The sequence below is a fragment of the Phlebotomus papatasi genome, chromosome 3 (genome assembly GCF_024763615.1).
Source record: "Phlebotomus papatasi isolate M1 chromosome 3, Ppap_2.1, whole genome shotgun sequence".
Classification (NCBI taxonomy): Eukaryota; Metazoa; Arthropoda; class Insecta; order Diptera; family Psychodidae; genus Phlebotomus; species Phlebotomus papatasi.
The window spans coordinates 37,689,276-37,712,546 of NC_077224.1; the positions used below are offsets into that span (position 1 = coordinate 37,689,276).

The 23,271-nt window shown below is 30.4% G+C and overlaps 2 protein-coding genes across 3 annotated transcripts in view; one reads left to right on the forward strand and one right to left on the reverse strand.

The window, feature by feature from the left end:
- LOC129805555 (muscle M-line assembly protein unc-89-like) overlaps positions 1-3,560 on the forward strand; it is a 206,028-nt gene extending 202,468 nt beyond the window's left edge. Inside the window, exon 4 of the mRNA XM_055853545.1 lies at positions 3,545-3,560. The gene's annotated coding sequence lies outside the window, so the exon portion shown is untranslated. The remainder of the gene's footprint in view (positions 1-3,544) is intronic.
- Positions 1-23,271, reverse strand: part of LOC129805533 (dedicator of cytokinesis protein 9) — a 50,301-nt gene that overhangs the window by 22,783 nt on the left and 4,247 nt on the right. For both annotated transcript variants that reach the window (XM_055853509.1, XM_055853508.1), the window contains exons 2-4: positions 7,779-7,895; positions 3,761-4,029; positions 8-196 (exon numbers count right to left, since the gene is read on the reverse strand). In XM_055853509.1, the coding sequence (XP_055709484.1) occupies positions 8-196; positions 3,761-4,029; positions 7,779-7,895 (575 nt within the window). The remainder of the gene's footprint in view (positions 1-7; positions 197-3,760; positions 4,030-7,778; positions 7,896-23,271) is intronic.

Consider the following 23,271-nt stretch of genomic DNA (forward strand, 5'->3'; position numbering starts at 1 on the left):
AACTTACCTCTTTTTGAAGGACTTAGCTCCAATGTGTGCAAACATCCGATCAGACGTTGAGTCTGGTCCTTTGAGTAAATAACCCTGTTTTGTTATCGTATCGGCCTGAGAGCGTGTCATCTGTTCGTCAATTCTGTCCAAATCGGCATCGACCTCGTACACTTCCTCTCTAAATTCATCCGCCACGGATATTTGCCTGTCGCAGACACAAAAGAAAACACCAATGTAAAATCAAATTTACCTCTCCAAATCAAATATTCTGCAAAACGAACTCCAACTCTGCTGGAAGTCTCAAACAAATTTAATTTTCGCGCCAAAAAAAAAGAATATTAAAGTTAAAAAACAAACTGTGTGAAAGGGATAGAAAAATCCCACATCCTTGACTTAAAATGCACCAAAAAGACAAATAGCAAAAAACAACTTTGGCATTTTAGAAAGGAAATTAATAATTCAAGTATTATACCCTTCTACTTGAATTTAAAATCAACATTCAAATTATTGCACAGAGAAACTGAGAATTAATAAGTGAACAAAAGCATTTATTCCATTTGATTTGTAATTCATAATATCCATGCAACCCACTCTCAATACACCGAATTCTAATTGCCCAACTTAATACAAGAAATACTGCCATTGATTGCAGACGCAGAATTTTCAGTGGATATTCAATGATGGTGCAAGTATAATTTGCTGCATTGAAAATTGCTCACTGAAGAATTCTCCCTCCCAAAAAAGCGGAAGCATAAATTTGTGGGATATTGAGAATAGTTTTACGCTTCCCAACTTCCCAATTAACACAACAAAATTCATAAATACCCAATACCACAAATACAACTTTAAATTCCCAAAGATTTCTTTCCAGCAAAAAAAAAAAAGAAATAATAAGAAATCTCAGAAAGAAAATTTACATAATCTGTTGCTGGAGGAAAAAAACTAAAGCAATTTTCACTTTTCGCTTTCAATGTCTATGGCAAGTTTTGCCTTAAAAAAAAAGGCATAATTGATTGTTTTTGCAGGAATAATAAAAGCAACAGAGATTTCCAATCAGATTTCAGCTTAATCAAATTAGATTTATCTGAGAAAGTCTTCAATAAAAAGGCCTATACATCGGATAAATAAAGAAAAAATCTTATACAAGAAATTTATTTAAATAAGCTTGCATATTAAACTCATTACTCATTTAATTAACTTTAGAGATGGAGAATAGCTTGCATCGATAATCCTGAATTTGTTAAAATCCAAAATGAGATCAAAAAATCGAAAATCAAAAAAAGGTCAAAATCCCGAATAGGGTCAATTCTCTGAAAAGCCAAAATTTATAATTTGTCAAAATATGTATAGTCAAAATCTCGATTGGGTCGAAATCCTGAACGACCCAAAATACCAAATGTGCCAAAATCGTGATGGGGCAGAATTAAAAAAAGCTGAAATCAAGAAATTGTGTCTAAACCTCAAAAAGCCAAAGTTCCGAATGAGTCAAAATCCTGAAACCCCAAATACGAAATGTGCCAAAATCCCGAGAGTTAAAATCTCTAATTTGTCAAAATTTCGAATGGGTCGAAACTCCGAAAAGACAAAATCCGGTACAAGGCAAAATACCGAATGGGTCGAAATCCCAAAAACCCAAATAAGAATGAGCCAAAATACAAAATGAACCAAAATCCCAAAAGCCAAAATGTCTAATTTGTCAAAATTTCGAATAGATCGAAACTCCGAGAAGCCAAAATTCGGAATAAAGCAAAATACCGAATGGGTTGAAATCCAGAAAACACAAATACGAATGTGCCAAAATTCGGAATGAGCTAAAATGCGGAATGAATTAAAATCACAAAAGCCAAAATATCTAATTTGTCAAAATTTCGAATAGATCGAAACTCTGAGAAGCCAAAATCCGGAATAAAGCAAAATACCGAATGGGTCGAAATCCCGAAACCCAAATGCGAATGTGCCAAAATACGGAATGAGCCAAAATACGAAATGGGCCAAAATCCCAAAAGCCAAAATATCTAATTTGTGAAAATTTCGAATAGATCGAAACTCTGAAAAGCCAAAATCCGGAATAAAGCAAAATACCGAATTGGTCGAAATCCAGAAAATCCAAATACGAATGTGCCAAAATACGGAATTGGCCAAAATCACGAAAGCCAAAATATCTAATATGTCGAAATTTCAAATGAGTCGAAATCCCGAATTTGTCAAAATCCTGAATAAGGCCAAAATCAAAAATTTATTAATTTCATTTATTATTGACGCAAAGGAAAGATTTTCTTTTTTTTCTATTTCTTTATATTTCCTCTATTAGACCGAGTGTCAAACCTTAACCCTCTAACGTTTAAGAGTCATATCACAAAAATAGCATTTACAGCAACAATAAAGATGTTATTTATTTAAAGTGCTATAGTGTTCTTGCTCTTCGAAAGTTCGAACTTATTTTGACTCTTCGTTTAGTTGTTATTCCCAGTTTTGTGTGACATGCCAGACAAAAAGTAGGAAAAAAAAATTGTGCAAAGAATCTCATTCCTGAATTCAAAAAAAAAAATACCGATTTAACCTACCGACCGTTTTTGGTAATTTTTCGGTCAAATGACAAACCGCGGTAGGGTAAGATACTCAATAAATTTGTCTTGGAAAACAGCAGAAAATTAAAATTTTTACACTGAAAAATATATTGCATGCATATTTTAAGAAATTCATAAAGTTCGATAGTGAAATTGTACCGTTTAAATTTGTGTTAATTTTAAATCGGTCAATTTGACCCGGTCTTGGTAGGTTTAGTGTTAAAGTAATCTTACTAAAATAACTTAATTTTTTCAATTTTTTACTGAAAATGTAATTCTACTTTGTAAATTAATATTAAAAAACATTGAAAAATAAAAGATATGAATTTTAGAAGCGAAAAGAGTTTCAAAAAAAAATTATATTTTTGCATTTTGCAGCTAAAACAAAAGAGATATTGAAGAAGGAATGGTATTTTTGAGTTTTTTGGATCATTGGATACTTGAAAATTTTGTGTTTTAATTCAGAATCTGGAATTCGAAAAACATCGAAAACTCCCTATTCTAGAATCTGCGAATTTTTTTTCGATTAGAATTTTCGATTTTTAACAGCTTTAATACGATAATTTCATTTTAGTTTCAATTTGAATTGACTTACATAACATTTATTTTCTCAGTAAAATGAATAATGGCTTAAACTTAAAAGAATGTAAATAAAATTTATTATAATTTCATAAATTGACCCGGGCAGAATTAGCCAGCAAAGAAGTTTTTCGTTGCCTATAATTTGTGAAAAACATGTTTGATTCTGACTGATTTCAATGAATAGGGAGAATTAATTAGTTACTCTGGATAAACAGTAATTTTTCTCAATAATCTTTGTAAGGAAAACTATAACACCCAACTGGTTAATTCTACTCCTAATCAATACTGCTCCGGTCTTTCCTATCTTTCGAAGATTTTTCAAAATTTGAAATATTTTTGCATAAAATGAACTTAAACCATTTGGAACTTCAAATTTAAAAAAAAAAAACGAAGAATTTATAAACATAAATTAAAAAAAAAATAGTGGAATACATTAGTAAAGCAGTGTTAGTTAATAAATTTTCAAAGTATCAAGTCTTCAAAAAAAATTATCAAAATCTCACCAAATGCTTAAATTGGACACAATTAAAATGAATAGAGGGCAATCAATCAATATAAATAATCAACGTCAAATGATCATATTCTCACAAATCTAGCGTGAAATCAACTTAAAGTCCTACCTTGGTAAGTCTTGAGATAAGCCACCGTAGCTGCTGTATTTGTACTGAATGAGCCTATTGTCCGATTTGTAGGTGCGAATTGCCTGCCTGGTGAGCAATGGTGGCTGACAAGAACTTCCCTGCTCACTCCTCGGCGAATTCCCATTGACATTCTCAGTCTTTGGTGATTTCTGACATGACGAAGATGCCTCAATTGAGCCATTTTCGTGATTTATCACTTCTGGAATTCCACTAGTCACAGTACGATAATTTCTTGGTTGAATAATTTCCTTCAAACAAAAGAAATAAAATTTATAAAAATCAAGTGTTGTCAATTTGCTGATTGATTTTTCTTTTATTCAATCCTTATTTGAAGCAAAATTATCCGAGTTAAATGATCTCTCACGAGAGTTTCACATTAAATTTTCTGTTTCATTGACTTGCATTCTTCATTCAAAAAAAAAAGGTGATGTTGCTGGGAAAGAAAAAAAAAATGTTGAATGACCTAAAATGGTCTGAATTTTTCTCTCAATCAATTTTATCGCATCACATTGCAAATGAATTAAGAAGAAAAAAATAGAAAGACAAGATGTTTATTTAATTACAGACAAATTTCCATATTTGTATATAATGTTTATTTTTTTAACACTTGTGAATAAATATACTTGATCACATTTATTTTTTATCATTATTTTAAAACAATATTATTTATTTATTTATTCGTACTATGAACAAGTAAATATCATATACTCAAGCGATCTATGTGTGATTATAATCAAACTTCTAATATCGCAATTTATTTAAATTGAAACAAAACCAAAAGACCAGTAAGTGAAGTAAAATCAAATAAATTAAATAGGGTGAAAGAAACAACTTACTTTATAGAAAAAGAAAGATTAAAGAAAATACGTCCTAAATCAATATAAGGTAATTTTAATTTTTTTAATTAATATTGTAATATAATTTTGCACAGATGATATTGCAGATATTGCAAAAAAATGCTTCAAAAGAATCATTTTGGTCACGCCCCTTTCCAAAATATTGCAAAATAATCCACAAACTTCTGACTTTCAGTATTTATTGATGTATTTGAATGGTTTTAAAAACAAAATGATTGAACAGCTCATGAAAATTAGGATACACCTCCTAAAAAATTTTAATTTGAAGAATTAAAAATATTATTTATAATTTATATCGCGATTTTTTCAACCCAAAGTTCACATTCTGAAGGTTTTCAAACACTTTTCTTTTAAATACAATCATCAAGTTCATATAAAGCACCTACACAGTTCCAATTAAATCAATCAAACAATAGACCACACCCGTTTTATGATAAAAGCCATTTTACGGAATTTTTATGACAAAAAATATTTCAGCTAATTTTATCACAAATTGTTTCTTTGTATAATAATAGTTTATAAGTATAATTAATAAAATTTAGAAATATATTTATTATTATTTATTTATATAATGTTCAGTGCACAATAACTTTTGCTTTGTAAACATGTTTTTGACATTTCCGTGAGAGTGAGTGTGATCTCAATCTAGTCATCTCGCTCACTCTTATAGAAAATTTTGAAAACATGTTTAAAAACAAAAATTATTGTGCTCTGGGCATAAGAACAATATTTTATAATTTTTGTGATAGTAAAATTAATTCATTATAGCTCTTTATCTGAAAAAAAAAGAGTAAAAAAATGATTGTCAAAAAGATGTTTTTTTTTCAGCTTGGAACAAACATTTTACTGCCCGAACTTCACAGAGAGAGCAGTAATATGTATATTATCCTTCGATTTTAAGTTATATATATTTTTTTCGACTCTCTGTCCCCAAGAGGTCGTATATTAGTACAGTGCCCGGTTTGTTATTCGCATGATTGTGAAATAAATGACAAATGTCCGCTTCATTATCCGGATGGATTTTTTTTATTTGTTCAACGTTTCGAAAATATAATACAAGATTTTTTTATGTTTCTTTTTTTGTAGAATTAGAATAAAATGACATAATTAGAGAATTCAATGCTATTATACTTCATTTATTAAACAAGGACATCACAGGATAATTAATTTTCATTGCTGAACACACATGGATACATGACCTCAAAATTATTTTAAATATAACCGTCGAGAACTAGTCCGGATTACGCCGATCCGGATTAGAGAGCGAGCACTGTAGAATTTTTAAATATTTCAGTTTTTTTAACGTCACGCTGTTTCTTCGTCTGTTGTCCGGCCGTTACCACGCCTAAAGTCTAAATGGTTTAGATATAGAAACTTGAGACCTTCGGGGACCCCCGATAAGTCGACCTTGGGCAATTGACATTTTTTTTTCAATTCAATTCAATTTATTGATAGCACACAAAAAATAGGGTAGTTCCCTCTTACAAATTTGTGGCAGGTGAAGCTAAAAAAAAAGTAAGAAAAAAAATGAACAAAAATGTCATGTCAACGCGTCGAGCGATATTTTTTTTTTTAATTTTGGATATGCTTTAGGGATTATCGAGGCGGACATTTCATACATATATACGAAAATATAGTTGAATAATTTCTAATAACGGTTTCTGATAGTCAAAGGTTAGAAAAAATGCCCTAGATAGTGCATTTCTCAACCGAATCTTATCATTTGTGAGCTCGGAATTTCTGACAAGCTTGAACCAATTTTAATGGGTTATGAACTGGTAATGAACCCGTCCATAACCGATAACTAACTTTTATCCGATATTCAATTATATTACGCCTAAGATATTTTGGGCCATGTTTTGAGTGATTTATAAATCACTTGAGAACTTGTAATGAACCGGTTATGAACCGTTAATTAATTTTTATCCGAAAATAAATTTTAGTACTCTTAAAACTATTTTGTGGGATCTTTTGAGTGATTTATGAAATAGTTCAAATCGGTTGAGAACCAGTAAATAATAAATGATGCAAAGTACTTTTGAGGTATAGCGAGCCACGAGTTCGAGCATTTCAGAAAGCTTGGGACGCTTTTCCAACTATTTTTTTTAATATAGTTTGAGTGGAAGATTCTTCTGACACTTCTGACAAATATTTCCTTTCAGAATAATTAATTCAGTTTAAATAATTTTCTGAAAACAAATTCCAAATAATATTTTAAAGCTTTTTTAAACCAAACAGTTTTTTACACTGGTTGTCCTTGAAATTGTATCTTGAAATGTAGATAACAAAACTTAAAATGTTGGACAAAGTAAAAACTGGGGAAAGTGCCCATTTTTGAAAAATAAATTGCGGAGTCACATTTATTCAGAAACATAGAAAAAAAATAGTTATTAAGAAACTAGGATCGTACAAAAAATGGGCACATTCCCTTACTGATTAATCTGGGAGTTTACTGACCAAAAAGTTTGCTTCTGAAAATTGTTACTAGATTATCAAAGTTAAGGTGAGTCCGACCGCAATATTGAGAACAGGGAGAGTGTTAACAATCTTACCTAATTCAATAGAATTTTCTGCAGTTTTTCTTTAAAATGTTTTTCTGTGAAAACCAAAATTGACTTGGAATTTTTCTCTGAAATTATATCGTGTCCTAGAGTTTTCAAATGCCCAGAGCGAAAATAGATTATACCAAACCAAGGGCTGCTCAAAAAAGAAAATAAATCGCGGAATCTTCTAATGGAATTTGCAGTAATTTTTTTTAAATGGTACACGATTGCACTCGAAGAAATTTGCGGAATGCAGAACGAGATTTGACTGAGTTGTCATATTAAGCAGGGGGCGTGGTCTAAAGTTATTTACATGCCAAATTTTGGAATTAGACAATTTTTTAGAAAAAAAAGATTTAACAAAATTAGATTTAAAAAATTTGATTTAATTTTGTTCAGGAAACGTGTGACTTAAGGGTAAGGCTAGCTAATAATATATGCCATAGATGTCATATTAATTATAGGAATATGGCAAAAATGTGAAGTGTAGTGTGTACAAAACCTGAAAGCTTTCCCTTAACTATTTAATTTCATAAAAAATAAATAAATGCAAGTGTAATTATTTCATCAACTGTATTACATCTAATGCATACTCACCGATACATCGTCATTTGGATAAAGAAGCAGTTCACGCTGAGGATCATTTTGAATTAATGTCTTATTCTTCACCATGAAACTCTCAAAGTCTATCGGCTCCACAAGTACTGGTTTGTTCTGCAAGAAGAGACCAAGATAAGTGAGTTCTGTAATCTGAGCATACATTCTACATTTACAAACTATATTTTCCAAGAGATGCTATTTCAATTAAACAGTGCATATTGTATCAATTACAATTGTATACTCAAAGGTTGTTTTTTTTGTAGAATTAACCAAGTGAAGCATGGAAATTTACCCTCAACAGTCACGTCTTTCATGGGAAATGTTATTTCTATTTAAATACTAAATCCTCAGAAGCAAAAACTAACAAAAAAATAGGCCTCTAGCCAAGTAAAACCAGGCAAGAGGAAAAAAGAGCAAGAAATTGATTTTAGACATTGTTTATTGAAGAAAGAATCCCATATCAAATTGAAAGATATTATTTTGTAGAAATTTATATTTGAAAATTGCCCACTTTCTCTCTATACTGTCTCTTACAGGTTTTCTGCTCATTTATTAATTTTTTTTTGTTTCGTATACACCTCACTCTCATTTCTCCTGTCTTCTTGTGCCACTAGTTTTGTTGATATTTTAAACACGATAAAATACCAGCCGGTTAAAATATATGTCACAAACTTGAACTTGAATCACAATCACCAACATTTCCGCATTTTTTTCCCTTCAATCTTTCCTTTTGAACATGTTTCTCCCCATAAATCACTGAGTTATTGTTTAGAGAAATACATTTGCAACAAAATCTTAAGTAATTTTCCTTTAAAAACCATTTGAGAAAATTTCAAGGTGAATTATTGACCTAAATTGTTAAATATTCATTGTCTTGTCAACAAAAGCAACCAGCGAAAAAAAAACATATAAAATCAACTCGAAACATTTCACGCTAAATTGAATATCAACACACATATTTTGGTCATCATAACAATTAAATTCCTTCCCATAGTCTTCCTGCCTTTTGAGTCCATTGACTGGAAAGAAAGATGGTTTTTGTGTGCGGAGGTTTCTGCCTCTCTGTCCTCAATTTGCACTGGAAATTGCACAGTGATTTCGCATGAATTTCGCTCTCAATTCACTCACAATTTTCACGTTGAGGTGCTTCTTGGTGATTGTCAAGAATGATTGAGTGATTGTTTACAGTGAGTTGCAAAATTATTTTAAAGTCCATTTAATGAGAGAAACTCAATCAATATTCATTAATATTTCAACTTTGTATGATTTTTCATCATAATATTGCAATGTGTGCAATGTGCAATTCGAAAAGCCAATAAATTGCTTTTAATTTTTTTCCCGCCATTTTTATGACATTAATTTTCTGTCAATGTCATCTTATTATGACAAATCTATAACCTCAAAAAACAAACTGTCTTATTTACTAAGCGGAAAAAAAACTAAATAACCGTACCAAATCAATTTGCACGGATTTGTTTCACAACATTAACGTGGAAATATTTACAAAGCCAAGTTGTTTTTTCACATTTCCATCAATATTGTATTTACGGAATTAAAAGAAAAATAGAGGCGTAGTCCCCTTTTGTACCAGTATCCTTCATTTTCTAACTGGTACTCAATTTAATCAGAAACTTGTACAAATTGTGAAAAGTGAGTGAAAAAAAAAATATAAAATTGGTAGAACTTCTATTAGCATAACAGCACCTTCTATACAGTATGTTCTTGAGAACAATTTATTATTATCTTATTTTTAAAAAAATAAAAAAAATACGTCGAAAAAATTTAAATACGATCCAAATAATTTTTTTTGAAGTCGTGATAAAAAATTAAATTAAAATTCATTGCACTTCCAGAATTCTTTCTAAGTCATTTTTACATCAATTCGTTCGTAGAAGCGACTATTTTTGCGTTTTTTTTTAACATTTTTGCTGCTCATCTATTTTTTGAAAATCAACAAAATGCTTTAAATCGACTTTAAACTTTAAGAAAATTTCCATGAAAATTTCATGAGATTTTCTAAAACCAAGCAAATTATTTGAAAAACATTGCTCGATAATTAAAAATTTCAAGCAAATTTCAACTTTAGTTTTTTTAAAATATTTCTAGGGGAAGTGCTCATAATTTTGGACAGTCTGCATATAAGCATCGATATCCCAAGTTTGAAGTGCGATATTTTCAATACTAATTGACTTTTTTTGTTACTCTCTTTTCAGAAGGATTGTTTAGAAACTTGGCAAGCTATTTATCATCTTATTTTTACTAAAATTAGTTTTAATACGTTTAAAAATGAATTGATATGTAGAGGTGAATTTGACTCTTATTTTGGACAACTTGGTTATTAATTTTTACAACTTGTCTGTAAATTTGGACAGATAATCCGCCTCAACAGGATGCCCATTGTTCTTCATTTTATGAACCAATCTTACCAAGTCCTCTTCCTGTTCATGTAAGGGAAACGTAGAATGTCACAGAGGCCCGGAAACTTTCCATATCATTCATTAAAGTGAGTTGACTTCGATACTCCAAGTACGTGCAGATTCGCTCATTCCCTGACCTTTCCGGGAGCCTTTCAAGGCATTTCTCGCTACATCTCTTTCGTAGAGATGATGCTCCTTTGTTTCTCCAGGCATTTGTCCAACCTAGTCATCACAAAAGCTAAAACTTCACGAAATTTCGTGAGAAAAAGACCTGTCCAAAATAAGAATCATCACCTCACTGGTGAATGTCTTAAAAAATTTCCCATTTTTCACACGAAAAATATAATTCACAAGGCAAATCTCACTTCAGGTCAAATGTACAAATCATCAGTAACGTGAATCAACACAATATTCAATGAATATTCAATAATATCACTCAAAAACAGCGAACAAACTTTGTTAGTACTTCACCAAAACTAAATAAGACTGAAGTAAGCCACGAAGTTCTGTCATATTTCTCGTAAGCAATTGCTCACACTGAATTTTCAACAAAGCAATTTCAACTCAAATCATATTCAAATTTTAACGTATTTAGTGTCAAAATCTTCCAAAAAGAACAAATATTTAGATAGAATTCATTTTTCATCAAATATTGGAATAAAAATCCATCATTTTAATCAATTTATTTTTAGTGTCCAATTTTACCCTCAAAGTGTCCAAATTTAGAAACTGTCCAAAATTATGAGCACTTACCCTATGTCTTTTTTTAAATTTTTCTGTCCATTTTTAATTTAATTATAAAACTATTTTTCATTCTTTTCGTCTTTTTATCTTTTTTATATTATTAGTGTCATTAGTAATTTATTACTGTCCTTTATTTCTTTTTTTTTTACTTATTAAACTGTTTATTTCTACGTATTTTTATTTTTTGACTGGCTGCTTTTGATAAAACACTGCCCTTTTTTTAGAAAGCACTCTTCCCATTTAACCCATTGCGTGCTGAAATAATAAAAGGCATATATTGTGTAATGATTCTTCGTCATTCTTCGAATTGCTTCACTGTGTCTGATTTAATAAAGTGGAAATATATTTAGCTTTTTTATTGTTTGCAAGTAAAATTACAATTTTTACAAAAAATGATGATTATGGTTTGATCGGTTTGATTATAAATGCTCTTTTGTGTAATTTATCCTTTGCCAAAACTTTAATATTGATTTGCATTTTTTTTAAATAAGTTTTGTTTCTACGCTCATTATATTTTTTATGATTTAATTAAGTAAGGTAATACCAAACATACAATAACTTTTATTTTGTTAACACGTTTTCGGGACTGTGTGAGAGTGAGCGAGATGACTAGATTTACATGTTACTTACTCTTATTGAAATGTCAAAAATATGTTTATAAAACAAAAGTTATTATGGGTTGGACATAAGAATATATTGCTTAGAGCTTTGAAACTTTTTTTTAACGAAACTGCTCGGAAAAACATTGACGGGTAATATTTCTCAAGGGGTTGATAACTTTGCCGCTCATGGTTCAATCGAGTTCCGAGTTCCGACCTGTCGATCTCATGCCGATTTGCCAATCTGTCGATTTCTTAGCAAAACAGTGCCGATCTGCCATTTTTATCTCCGGATCGACATTATTTTTCAGATAACCGTTCACGATTCACTCTAAGAGCCAGTTATCAATCCCTTTTATTCTAATGGCTCGGGCACACCTTTTAGATCAGGAAAATTTCATGAAGTCGAAATTCGAAACCCTTTCTTTCCCACATATTTTGCATATGACTATCTCATTCTTTCACATACCAAATTCGATTGAGCTAAATTGAATTTGGAGTGATGTTTAAGAGAAGAAGAAGAGTGCGAGAGAATGAGATAGACATATGCAAAACATGCGAGAAAGAAAGGGATCCGAATTTCAACTTCATGAAATTTTCCTGATCTAAAAGGTGTGCCGGAGCCATAAATATTTAAATTAAACTCCAAATTTGAATAATATCGAGATTATTATTAAAACGTCTGAGATTAAAATGTCCAATAGAGGGGATGTTGACCCTATGTATTTTCCACATTGTTTACCACTCGATGGTAAAAAAAAAACTTCATAAACATTTCCTCTCAATCAATAAAAAAATATTGCTCGTATATTTATAAAATACCAATAAAATAATTTCCAATAAATCATTGTGTAATGTCAGGAAATCAATGCACTTCACGACTTAATATGGGTATGGTCGACATCATTGTGTAACGTCAAAAATTCTTCAAATCTTTTGAGAAGATAATTTGTCAGTTAATGCTAAGAGGAAGTGCATTTTACGTGGAATTTTTCAGCAATGATAGACTCCTCTTAAATTCCACTCTCACTCTTTGTGTTGGTAAGATGCATAAGAAAAATTGCAGTATCATCCCGAATAATTTACTACTGAGAAGACTACACAATGAGGAAGATATACGAAGTACTTAATTGTCCTCTGCATCAATCACACCAGAGATCACTTTTGAGACATTTTTGTCATTCATCGTCACGTACGTGAGTAAAAGACTTTTTCATTCTCTCCCTTTTCAAACACTTTATTAGTATTAAAAGAAAAGTTTTGCTTAAAGAAATTTTTCACACAATCAATTTTTCGATGGAGAGATGATGATCATGCAAAAGAAGGAAGTTGCGGACATACAACAAAAAAAAATTATGAAAGTTTCACGATTTTTTGCTTGTTGACCTTCTTGAATGCGTGTCTAATACTGAAAAAATCTTTCACTCACGTTTTTGTGCTCCTCCCAAATTCATTCTCTGCATTTTAAACAAGCTTGATGTCAAAAAAAAAAGTTTACAAATCCATTTCACAGTGCAATTTTCGTACAACAAATTAATACGTTTTCACTTAACAGTCCCCCGTGAAGTTTCCCTCTCAATCGTATTATGAAGGCAAAATAACTTGGAAGAAAAGAGAGAACCACCACAGGAAAGAATTAAAATTGCAAGAGAAATGACCCAGAGACTGCCTCAACAGCAATTTTATTGACCAAACAACAAAGTTTAATAAAGTGGAATTCAATCGGTTGGAATAAATCAAAATTGAGATGATAACATTCCATTGGATTTATGTCATTATGATAAGTACAATTACATTATCACGGACTCCAAATACTCTTCCCCACTTTTCTTATCAGTCCAAGTGCTCCAATATTTTGAGATTAAATAAATTCACTGTGATGGATAATTCATTGACTCGGCAGACATCAACTCCACTTCACTGGTTTTCTATTGAAGCCGACACTAACAAATTTATGTTGGGCGTAGAAGAAGCATCAGACACTCAGAAAATTCGACTAGGGAAAAAAGAAACTGATAAATTGACTGAAGGAAAATGAACAGGAAAAAAGACTCAAGGAATCTCGTCAAACGAGAAATCTTCTTACAAGGGGAGATAATTTTGAGAACTTCTCTAAAAAATAAAGGGTCGGAAAAGACAAGTTCTTTTTATCAAAAGAAAAATACTTTTGAAAGCAGGATATATTATTCAAGGAAAATAAATATGCTATGGCTTTGAAACAATCCTCTTTTTAGAGCTCTTTTTCTGCCCAATTGCACTGAAAAGCAGTCCAATCATTGTCAAAATATAATTGATGTTTTGCTAATCGGTCGTAAAAAAAAAACAGTTTGTTAACCATAAACTGTTTGTTGTGCTGCAAAATAATACACAATCACGATTTTCTAATAACATTGAGACAATCATGTGTTTCCATCTAAATTTTTTTGCTGCGAAACTACTTGAGAACTTGTATGAATGTAAAATTCTATTACACACAATGAAATTTAGAAATATTGTTTTGTTATTTTCTAGAATATAGGCAGAATCTAGGTTGGAACAAGGTTTGAGTAGGATGAGGATTTCGCATACACTCTGCCTTCGAACATTTCACAGTTTTCGTATATTCCTTTAATGAATCTGACCTAATTTATTTCAGGAAATGTATCACATAAATTGAGCTATTAAAATATTGTATAATGCTATAAGTTCAAATTCAATAAAAGAATATAGAAAAAAATACGCAGAGCCAGAGTATGTGCGAAAGCTGAAAGCCTCCCATATTTATGTGAAGAAGCGGTTTAAAGGATACAATTTTTAATTTCTAAATCAGAGGCGTACAAGAACCGTTGAAACCGAATAAACGTCAAATGAAACATGTACGTCAATGGTCAAAACGCTACTATAACAAACTTATTTTGACGTTAATTCGGTTTCAACGATTTTTGCATACCTCTATTCTAAATGTTTGCAATTGATAACTCAATTCCTATAAGAAAAATAATAATGCACACACACCTAGAAATCTCGTTCGCCAGAAAATGTAGTTCGACTGTGAAATGTAAGTGAATGTTATCGTATATTGCTACCCAAGTAGCATTTTATAAGTTACCGTTTGAAAACCGTATTCTGTTTCCAAAAGCGATTTCCCTGATGGTTAACAGAAAGTCAGAATTAAGTTAGTTTAAAATATGTAAGTTCTAGGTCCTCAACTACTTATTTTTAGACATCAAACATAAGAGCAACTAACGATACATAGTCGACACATATGTCTGTAGTTGCACTTACTTTACAGATTAGTCATTTGTCAACAAAAACCAATGATAGTACCGGTAGATATCATAACAAAAAAAATATTTTTCTAACAAATCAAATTTGAGTTTTATTTTTGTTAAAAAATAGTGGTAGGAAAGGAAGAAGGAGTTGTACTTTGGCACTATAACTTGAATAAAATATTAAGTGAAGCACGTCATTTGGTTAACCCTTCAAGGACGATTGGAATACCGGTGTCCCATAAAGAAAATAATTTTTCCTGACTACCTAAAGTTATTTTTTTCATAAGTTTGTACGTAATTGCAAAGTAGAAAGTTGAATGAATCTATAGGATATTTTTTGCAGGTCTCCAAATATTTGCTATATCGTTAGTTAAATCAGCATTTGTCGTAACTTCATTTTTGCGAATTTGGGATATATACATATTTAGAATCGGCGAAATTTTGTTTATTAAACTCACTTGAGAAAAAGAAACATTTATAAGTCCATTAAAAATTATTTTAAACAAAAATTATCGTAAGTGCCCTTAATTAATAAAAATTTATCAGAATTTATCGTAACTTCCATTTTTGGAGAAGTTACGATAAATTTTCATACAAAATTTGCTCTAATCAGCATTTGCCGTAACTTTTTTAGCTCGTTTGCGTGGCTTGTAATTTGCAGCAAAAATTTAATATTTCTCATTAAAACGTTCACAAACTCTTCCATATATCCAAAGACAGTGCGAATAATGCAATATTGAATCATTTTGATTTGATATTTGTGAGAAAAAAGTGAGGAAAAATCCCTGCCCATCTGTTAATCATCCCTGCCCATCATTAATTCAAAACAAAACAAGCGACGTGGCGCACAAAATTTATTCAATAAAATTTATGAAATAAAAGCTTTTAGGGACAGGGGCCACAGTTTAATTGACTAATTTAGTGAAATAAAGGCACTCATTATCACTAGAGTAATTAAAATTGATATAATGTGTTTTTGAAAATTGTCGTAACTTCCAAGATCTCCATACATTAGAAGTTAGGGCTTTATAAACGATGCAAGTTACGATAAAATATTACAGTGTTTCTTCTAACATATATCTCAATATCTCAGCTTTTAAATCATTTTATGAAGATTTTTTCAAGTTAACTTACAGTTTATTAGTGCCACTTTTATTATTTTGACTCAAAAGTGTCGCATTCGGGGCTCATTTTTAGGAAAAATGAAGCTGAACTTAAAATTTCGTCTCCTGAAAAGTTGTCAAAAGGAAGTTACGACAAATGCTGATTTAACTGACGATATGGTAAATATTTTAATTTAAAAATGACGAATTTTTTAATTTTTATATTGAAAAATTATTTTAATTATTTTTTCTACTTCCAATTTTTTTAAGCAAAACCGCTTTGGAAAAAGAAACTACAGTACTCATACATAATATTTTTCATTAATTTGAAAATTATTATTCATTGATATAGTCAGAAAAATTACTTAAATTTTTAGGCTATTTTTGTCTATATCGCTCGTAGAGGTGAAAAATGCATCGAAACAGACTCTGTTGGATTTTTTTTTTAAATCAGATATAAGACGTTTCATTGATTTTGTTTATCGGTTCATTTTTTATTGTTGATTTTCGGTCCGTAAAGTGTCTCGTCGTTAAAGGATTAAAGAGGCTTACTGCAAACATCCACTACCGAGAACCATCTGAGAAAATCAGCGGTGGAATGACAACTTTTCGATACTATCGACTCGAAATTTTACACTTTAAAAATGACTTTTGGACAATACGAAAATGGCTTTGAAGGCTTCTTATTTAAAGATATACGGTTTATTAAGTTTAAAATTAAAGAACCAAAATCACAAATACATCTTTATAGATCAGACGGATCAGACAGTCAGTAAATTCTTAAAAATTGGTTAAAAAATTAAATAAGTATCGTTTTAAATTAGATGCAAAGATTTAACTCCATTTTAGTTTATGAAAGTAATTCTTTTGGTAATACAGAAGTCATATTAATGTAATTTTTACTAAAGATAAACTAGGCTTAAAGTTAGTAAGTAATGTATAATGCTTAAGTTTCTGATTTGATCAGATTATGCTACTGGAGTACGTTATTAAATCCTGACGTCATTATGAGAATCATAAATCCTAAAAAAAAACTTTATAGAGTATCAAACAATATCTTAAAATATATCTAAAGTGATTCTAAAATAACCATTACAACCTCAATAAATAGATTCACCATTAGAAAAGTAGAAATGAAGAGGGAATGAATTTGTGAAAATTATCAACGTACAAGAGGCTCACAAGATTACAAAAGCCAGAATCATCCAATAAAACTTTTAGGCCATGTGTATTGTGAATCACCGCCAGTAGCTAATACCAACCAATAAATCACTGATTTTTCTCCATTTCCTTATTCAATCTTAATACTATAAATAGATCCAAAATTGATGTCTTTTGATCTCTCATATGAATAGCTTCTACGCAACATTGTGAGAATTTCCAGAATTCAGAGAATCAATTAAACTTACAACAACTTTTATGACATGTTAAATAAAAGTTTTGTGCTGAAAGTATCGAGTAGATGAACCAAAAAGATACACAAAATGTTCCTAATATTTGAGAACATCATACATATACTATCAATCATGCGATGTATGCAAGAAAATTCTTGCCGGTGTGGATGAAAAACACGGAAATATCAATAACAGACCATCACATAGACACTCCCACTGACCAACTAAAGTAATTTATTAATTTTTCCACTCTCTCCCCCAAACAAAATCTCACCTCATATCATTCAATTTCCCTTCCCATTGACAAAATTAACCATCCATTGAGAGTGAATGCCGCACAAAACATTGAAAGCAAAAAAGATCATCTCATGAGATCAAACTCATATCGTAGAGAGCAAATAGGAGTTGAAGATCGAGTGAGAGAAACACACGTGAGACTGTTTGTCGTGTCAAAGGCCATGAAGTTATTATTACAGAATTACATCATCCAAAATTGATGCCCTCGCGTCTCAACCAGAAAACAACTGCTTAACATACAATAAACTCAGCACTTTCAACTCTACACAATCCCAAAGCACAAAATTTTACTTAAACGCGAAAGACCAGAAAAAAAGCTCTTGGAACGTGATAAAAATCACTTGAATATAATTTTATCCAAAATGAAATCTCACTCTCAAAGCGTTTAGTATACAATCTTCTTTCTTCGCACCTTTGCTACACAAAATCATTCACTTGTGAAAATATTAATAAATGAGGTATGAGAAAAGTTCCTCTTAATAAATTATTTGTATAAATATAGCAGTTTTGGATATATAGAAAATACCAGTCAGTGTCAAAATAACTCAAGACATGGGGAGAAAATTGATGTATAAACTTCCGCTATATAATACACGTACTACAATCCCAAATTCCTCGTGATAACAAGTTTGTTTTTCCATGTAATTAAGCCTCTTGCGTGCAACAGAGAATTTCCTTTAAATTAGTTTATCCGTGTTTTCAGACGATTGTATCGAAATATTAAAAAGAAATTTATGTTTATTTTCTTTTTAATTAAATAATAATAATCTAACAGTTAGAATCTTTTGTGCTGTGAAATAATATTTTAAACAAAACTTTTTTTTGAAAAAAAAATCATTTGAAACAGTAAGAATCTTTACTATTCATAAATTAATGGGATTCACACTGTATTATTTATTGTCCAACAAAATTAATGTATAATTGACTATATGAATTATGAAAACAATTAATCTAAACGAAATTATTTACTGAACTTTTAACTAAGAAACAATCAAAAAAAGCTTAATTGCCTTTAAATTCAAAAACACAAGGAATCTGATTGATTTCTTGTTTATAAAATCTTTGTGTTTATGTTTATTAAAATTTACACAACGAAAAAAATAAAAGGTTCTTTTGAACCTCTTCCGGCATCCTTTCTGGGTATCAAAAATACACTCGACACCTTTTCAAATAATAAAATTCGAAATTTGGCTCTTAATGAATTCACAAATAGCGTGAAACAAAATTTATCCCGCATAGATTTTCTCCTTTTCTTTTGTCCAAAACTCCTGGAACTATATGCAATTTGTGAAAATTCTTCCTTCAGTCTTTTAGAAGATTTCAAGAAAATAAATCTGATTGCAGAAGCTGTATCTTCTGCAAATCCTAGCTGTATCCTCAAAAACATTCTAGACTAACTTTAAAATAAAGTTCTCCGAAGGTTTCTCATAGAGTTGCCCTCAATTAATTCCTCATGACTTTCTCTCCCGAAGTATAAGCATAAGTGCCAATCCTTTTTCAAAAATTGAATTGAGGAAACATTAAAAGTTTCACTGCATGGTACCCTTTACTTTTAGCACTGAAATGACTATTTAAAGAAATATTCCCAGTTAGGGGAATATTGGCATGGTTCGCACAGAGTGAACCTTCAAAGAACGCAAATTTTCTCTTTGTTTGCAAAGAGTTAGTTCGTCACTTCTTAGCCATAAGATAGATAATTATTAAGCTCATGAAACGAAATGAGAAATGGTAAGTAAATTCTTTGCAAAGAGAAAATTCGCATCGTTTGAAGGTTCACTCTGAGCGAACCATGCCTACATTCCTCTATATCTAAAGCAACCTTACTGGTTAGAACTAAAGACTTTTATCATAAAATATACGAAAAAGTCTTTAAGAGCTTTTTATAATATAAAGATTTAATATATATTAATTTGGTTCATCTTTAAAAGAAATAAAATGAACTGTCTGTCAGTTTGAATTAGATTTCTTTTATAAGTATATCTTTTGAAAGAAGTATAAATTATACAAGTTCTTATGTTTTTATAAAGATTTATCCTTAGTTTTTAACAAAGCAATACATAAAAAAAATTATATTTAAATTTGACGGAAGCTTGGGTAGGCTTAATTGTAGTCAACTTAAACTTGAGTTCAATTTTAGAATCGTGTTATTTATACCACATATTTACATTTATTGATAAAAAATCTTCCAATTCTTAAATTTCCTTAAATGAGAATGACTTTGACACCCTCCTTTTCGTAAACTTTTCTTTAATTCTAGAACTTAAGGTTGGTCTACCGATCCAATTTACAACGTCTGATCGGTGAGAACCGTTCTTAAATATTAGAATTAAAGAAAAGCTTACGAACAGGAGGGTGTCAAAGTTACCCACAGGGGACAAAGTCACCCGCACTTACGCTATTAAAAACTTTCTAATAAGTTAACCTGAATTTTTTTATGTAAGTTATGTTCTAAGGCTAAATACCGAAAATCAGAAAACGACGAAGTATCAGACCATCCAATAATATAGAAATATCAAATGTGCTTAGAAATGTTTCGCGGTAACGCATGCACAATATGTGAGTGAGGGTCTCGCAATTAAGGTCCTCGATTTCATAGAAAAAGAATTAAGTAATAAGTTAAATTAAAAAAGTTAATAAAAGTAAACACTGAGAAAAAAACGGTGGTGTGATTAACTTTTTTGCTCATAACTTTAACACTTTTTAGGTGTAAAAATATATCAATATTTTTTAGTGTTAATTTTACACCTTTTCAAGGGTAAAACTAACATGAAAAAGGGTAACTTTAACCTCTAATACACCTAAAAAGCATAATATTTACACAGATTTCGGATCAATACTGCAGGATAAAATAAACATTTCCGCAATGTTATTTTAACTTTTTCGGATTTCTCTCAGTGAAGAAATAAAACCAGAAATCATAAAATTGAAAAGAAAATGAAAAAGCAAAAAAAAACTAAGTATAATATATTTTTTTCCATTTATATTGTTGTAAAGAAAGAGATAATTTTAAACTGTCCTCTTCATTAGATTTACGTGAATCACATAATACAAAAAAAAATTTAAAAAAAAACGGCAGGAAAACCTAAATTTCCACAACAAAGCTTTTATATACACTCAATAAAAGTTAAACCATGTCTCAGACATCCTCATACTCGATAAGGCTAGAATTTAACCTCATGAGTGTTGGAACAAATCTCAAGCGTAATTCCAACACTATATTAACACTATTTAGATGTAAAAATATATCAATATTTTTTAATGTTAATTTTACACCTTTTTAAGTGTAAAATTAACATGAAAAAGGGTAACTTTAACCCCTAATACACCTAAAAAGCATAATATTTATACAGATTTCGGATCAATACTGCAGGATTAAATTAATATTTCCGGAATGTTATTTTAACTTTTTCGGATTTATCTCAGTGAAGCCGCACCTCAGTGAAAGATTTTAGTATTGATTTAGTAAAGTAGAGGTTTTTTTTCATTTATTTCGTAAACTCAATTCGCATTTTGTAAACCGAATAATGTACAAAAAATAGTCAAAATAAAAAAATAAATAAATAAGAAGTAATTACTTTGAACCAAGGTTTTATGATAAAAAATTAATTAGCTTGACAGTTATATAGCATTAAGACAATGCTACAGTCTTTGTCATTAACCTTTTTGCTATTCTCGTAACCTGGCAAATATATTTAAAAATCTTACAATATTTCCTACTTCTTAAAAATTCACAATGCAATACTTCCCACAATTCTAGTGTCACAATAAATTTAACACGTATAGTGCTCGTAAAAGACATTTCTTTTTTAGTTCTATTACTCTGAATAACTAAATAATACGTGGTAAAATAATAAAAAAAAAGAGTGGATCTTTCTCTTCTTCACGCCAAATGTAGTTCGTTGAAGAATTCTGCAAAATAGCGGGACTATCGCGAAAGATTCAGAGCAAAATTATGCTGGTAAAATCTTCAGTGACAATTCATTTAAATACTAAATTTTATTCAATTATTCCATCATCTTCTATCTTTCACATCCAATTTCACTTGCATTTGAGTGTTAATTATCATTATTCATGTACCACTGGGTAACATGTCAATTGATTCCTGCACTTGAGTGTCCAACGCAATGAGGAAAAATGTGAGAAAACAGAAAGTTTGCCTGTTTAAATGTTTTATTTTCTCTGAGAAATTGAGGAAAAAGAAAATTTAGGGCTCATCGGAAGTTTCTACAGAGGACAGAACTGTTTTTCTGTCTCAACAAATAATTAATTTCTTTGCCATCTTTATATCGCCGCAGTGAGACACGTTGGAGTGAAAAAAAAACGAAGTGTAAACAATAACAATAAATGAAGTTCGTCAACAGTGACTTCAATTGGATGGTTTTGAGGTGTGTGGAACAAAGAGAGAGACAAACTGGGATGATCATCTCACATTGGTTGCGGAGACTGCGTGTCAAGCGGAATGCTTTATTTTTAGCCTCCAACTGGGGGGAATCTCAATAGTGTTGTAATTTTTATTTATCCTTCTCGGATGATCCACACGAAAAAAAACACAGTCGCACATAAAAAAAGAAACATGGCTCACATTTTGGAGAACACTATAGAAAAGGGTTACGCAGATAAATTAACACCCAAAGTGGGGTCAAGTTCTAATGAAAACACTTTCAGGAAGAATTTGGTGGAAATTTCTTTGGAAAATTTACTGCTTGTTTGAGGACGTATTTCACGTTAAAAGCCTTATTTTGTTTGATTTGACGTGTGAACATTTTAATTACAAATTCTGGATTCTTGAATTTACTTAAACTGTTAATATATACTCAAATATTACTTTTGTAGAATTAACTTAAATAACAGTATTTGATTTGAGCCGCAATTTTGATAAGATTTGCTATGTACTAGATAATTGCGACATTAATTACTTAATCTTTTTTTTACACCAAATGTCTCAAGACTAGCGCAACATAAAATTTTTATTGTTCAAGCTCCATAGAGACAACATTATACAGTAGACTCTCGCTAATTCGACTCTTTTAAGATTGGGCTACTTTTTAATTCGGGCAGCGGTTACATTTGAAAAATGTTTGTTGTCATTTTTCAAGTTTGATTGTGATTATCAAATGAATCAAATATGCTCAAATTTGGCATGGTTTGTCTTAGTTTTAATGTGATTTTGCACTATTGAGGGATTTTCATGCAATTTACGTTATATACACACTTAGAAAAAATTAGTTCGTACAAGCTCATATGCAGTTATTAGAACTATAAAATATAGTAAATATAGACCCAACTATGTATTTAGTTTGGGTAACTAAATGAAATAGTTGACCACAGTTAGTTAAAGTATCCTTTTCATTTAGTTATCACAACTAAATCAAAATAGTAATGGGTACTATAACATATTAGTTCCAATTACTAAATAAATGCGGTTGATACCCATCTTATTGGCTGTAATAACTATATCATATTAGTTGTGGTTACTATATAGCATTCATTGTGATGCATATTTCTTATTAGTTGCTTAAAATTCGAAAGAGCTTCAACGCATTACTAAAATAAAAACCACTCTTTACTATTGGAAAAGTAGTCATAACTTTATGAAAATATAGGCCCATCTATTTACATTGGTTGTGAGAACTAAAAGGAATTAGTAACCAATATTAGTTGGGATAATGATTTCATTTAATTAAC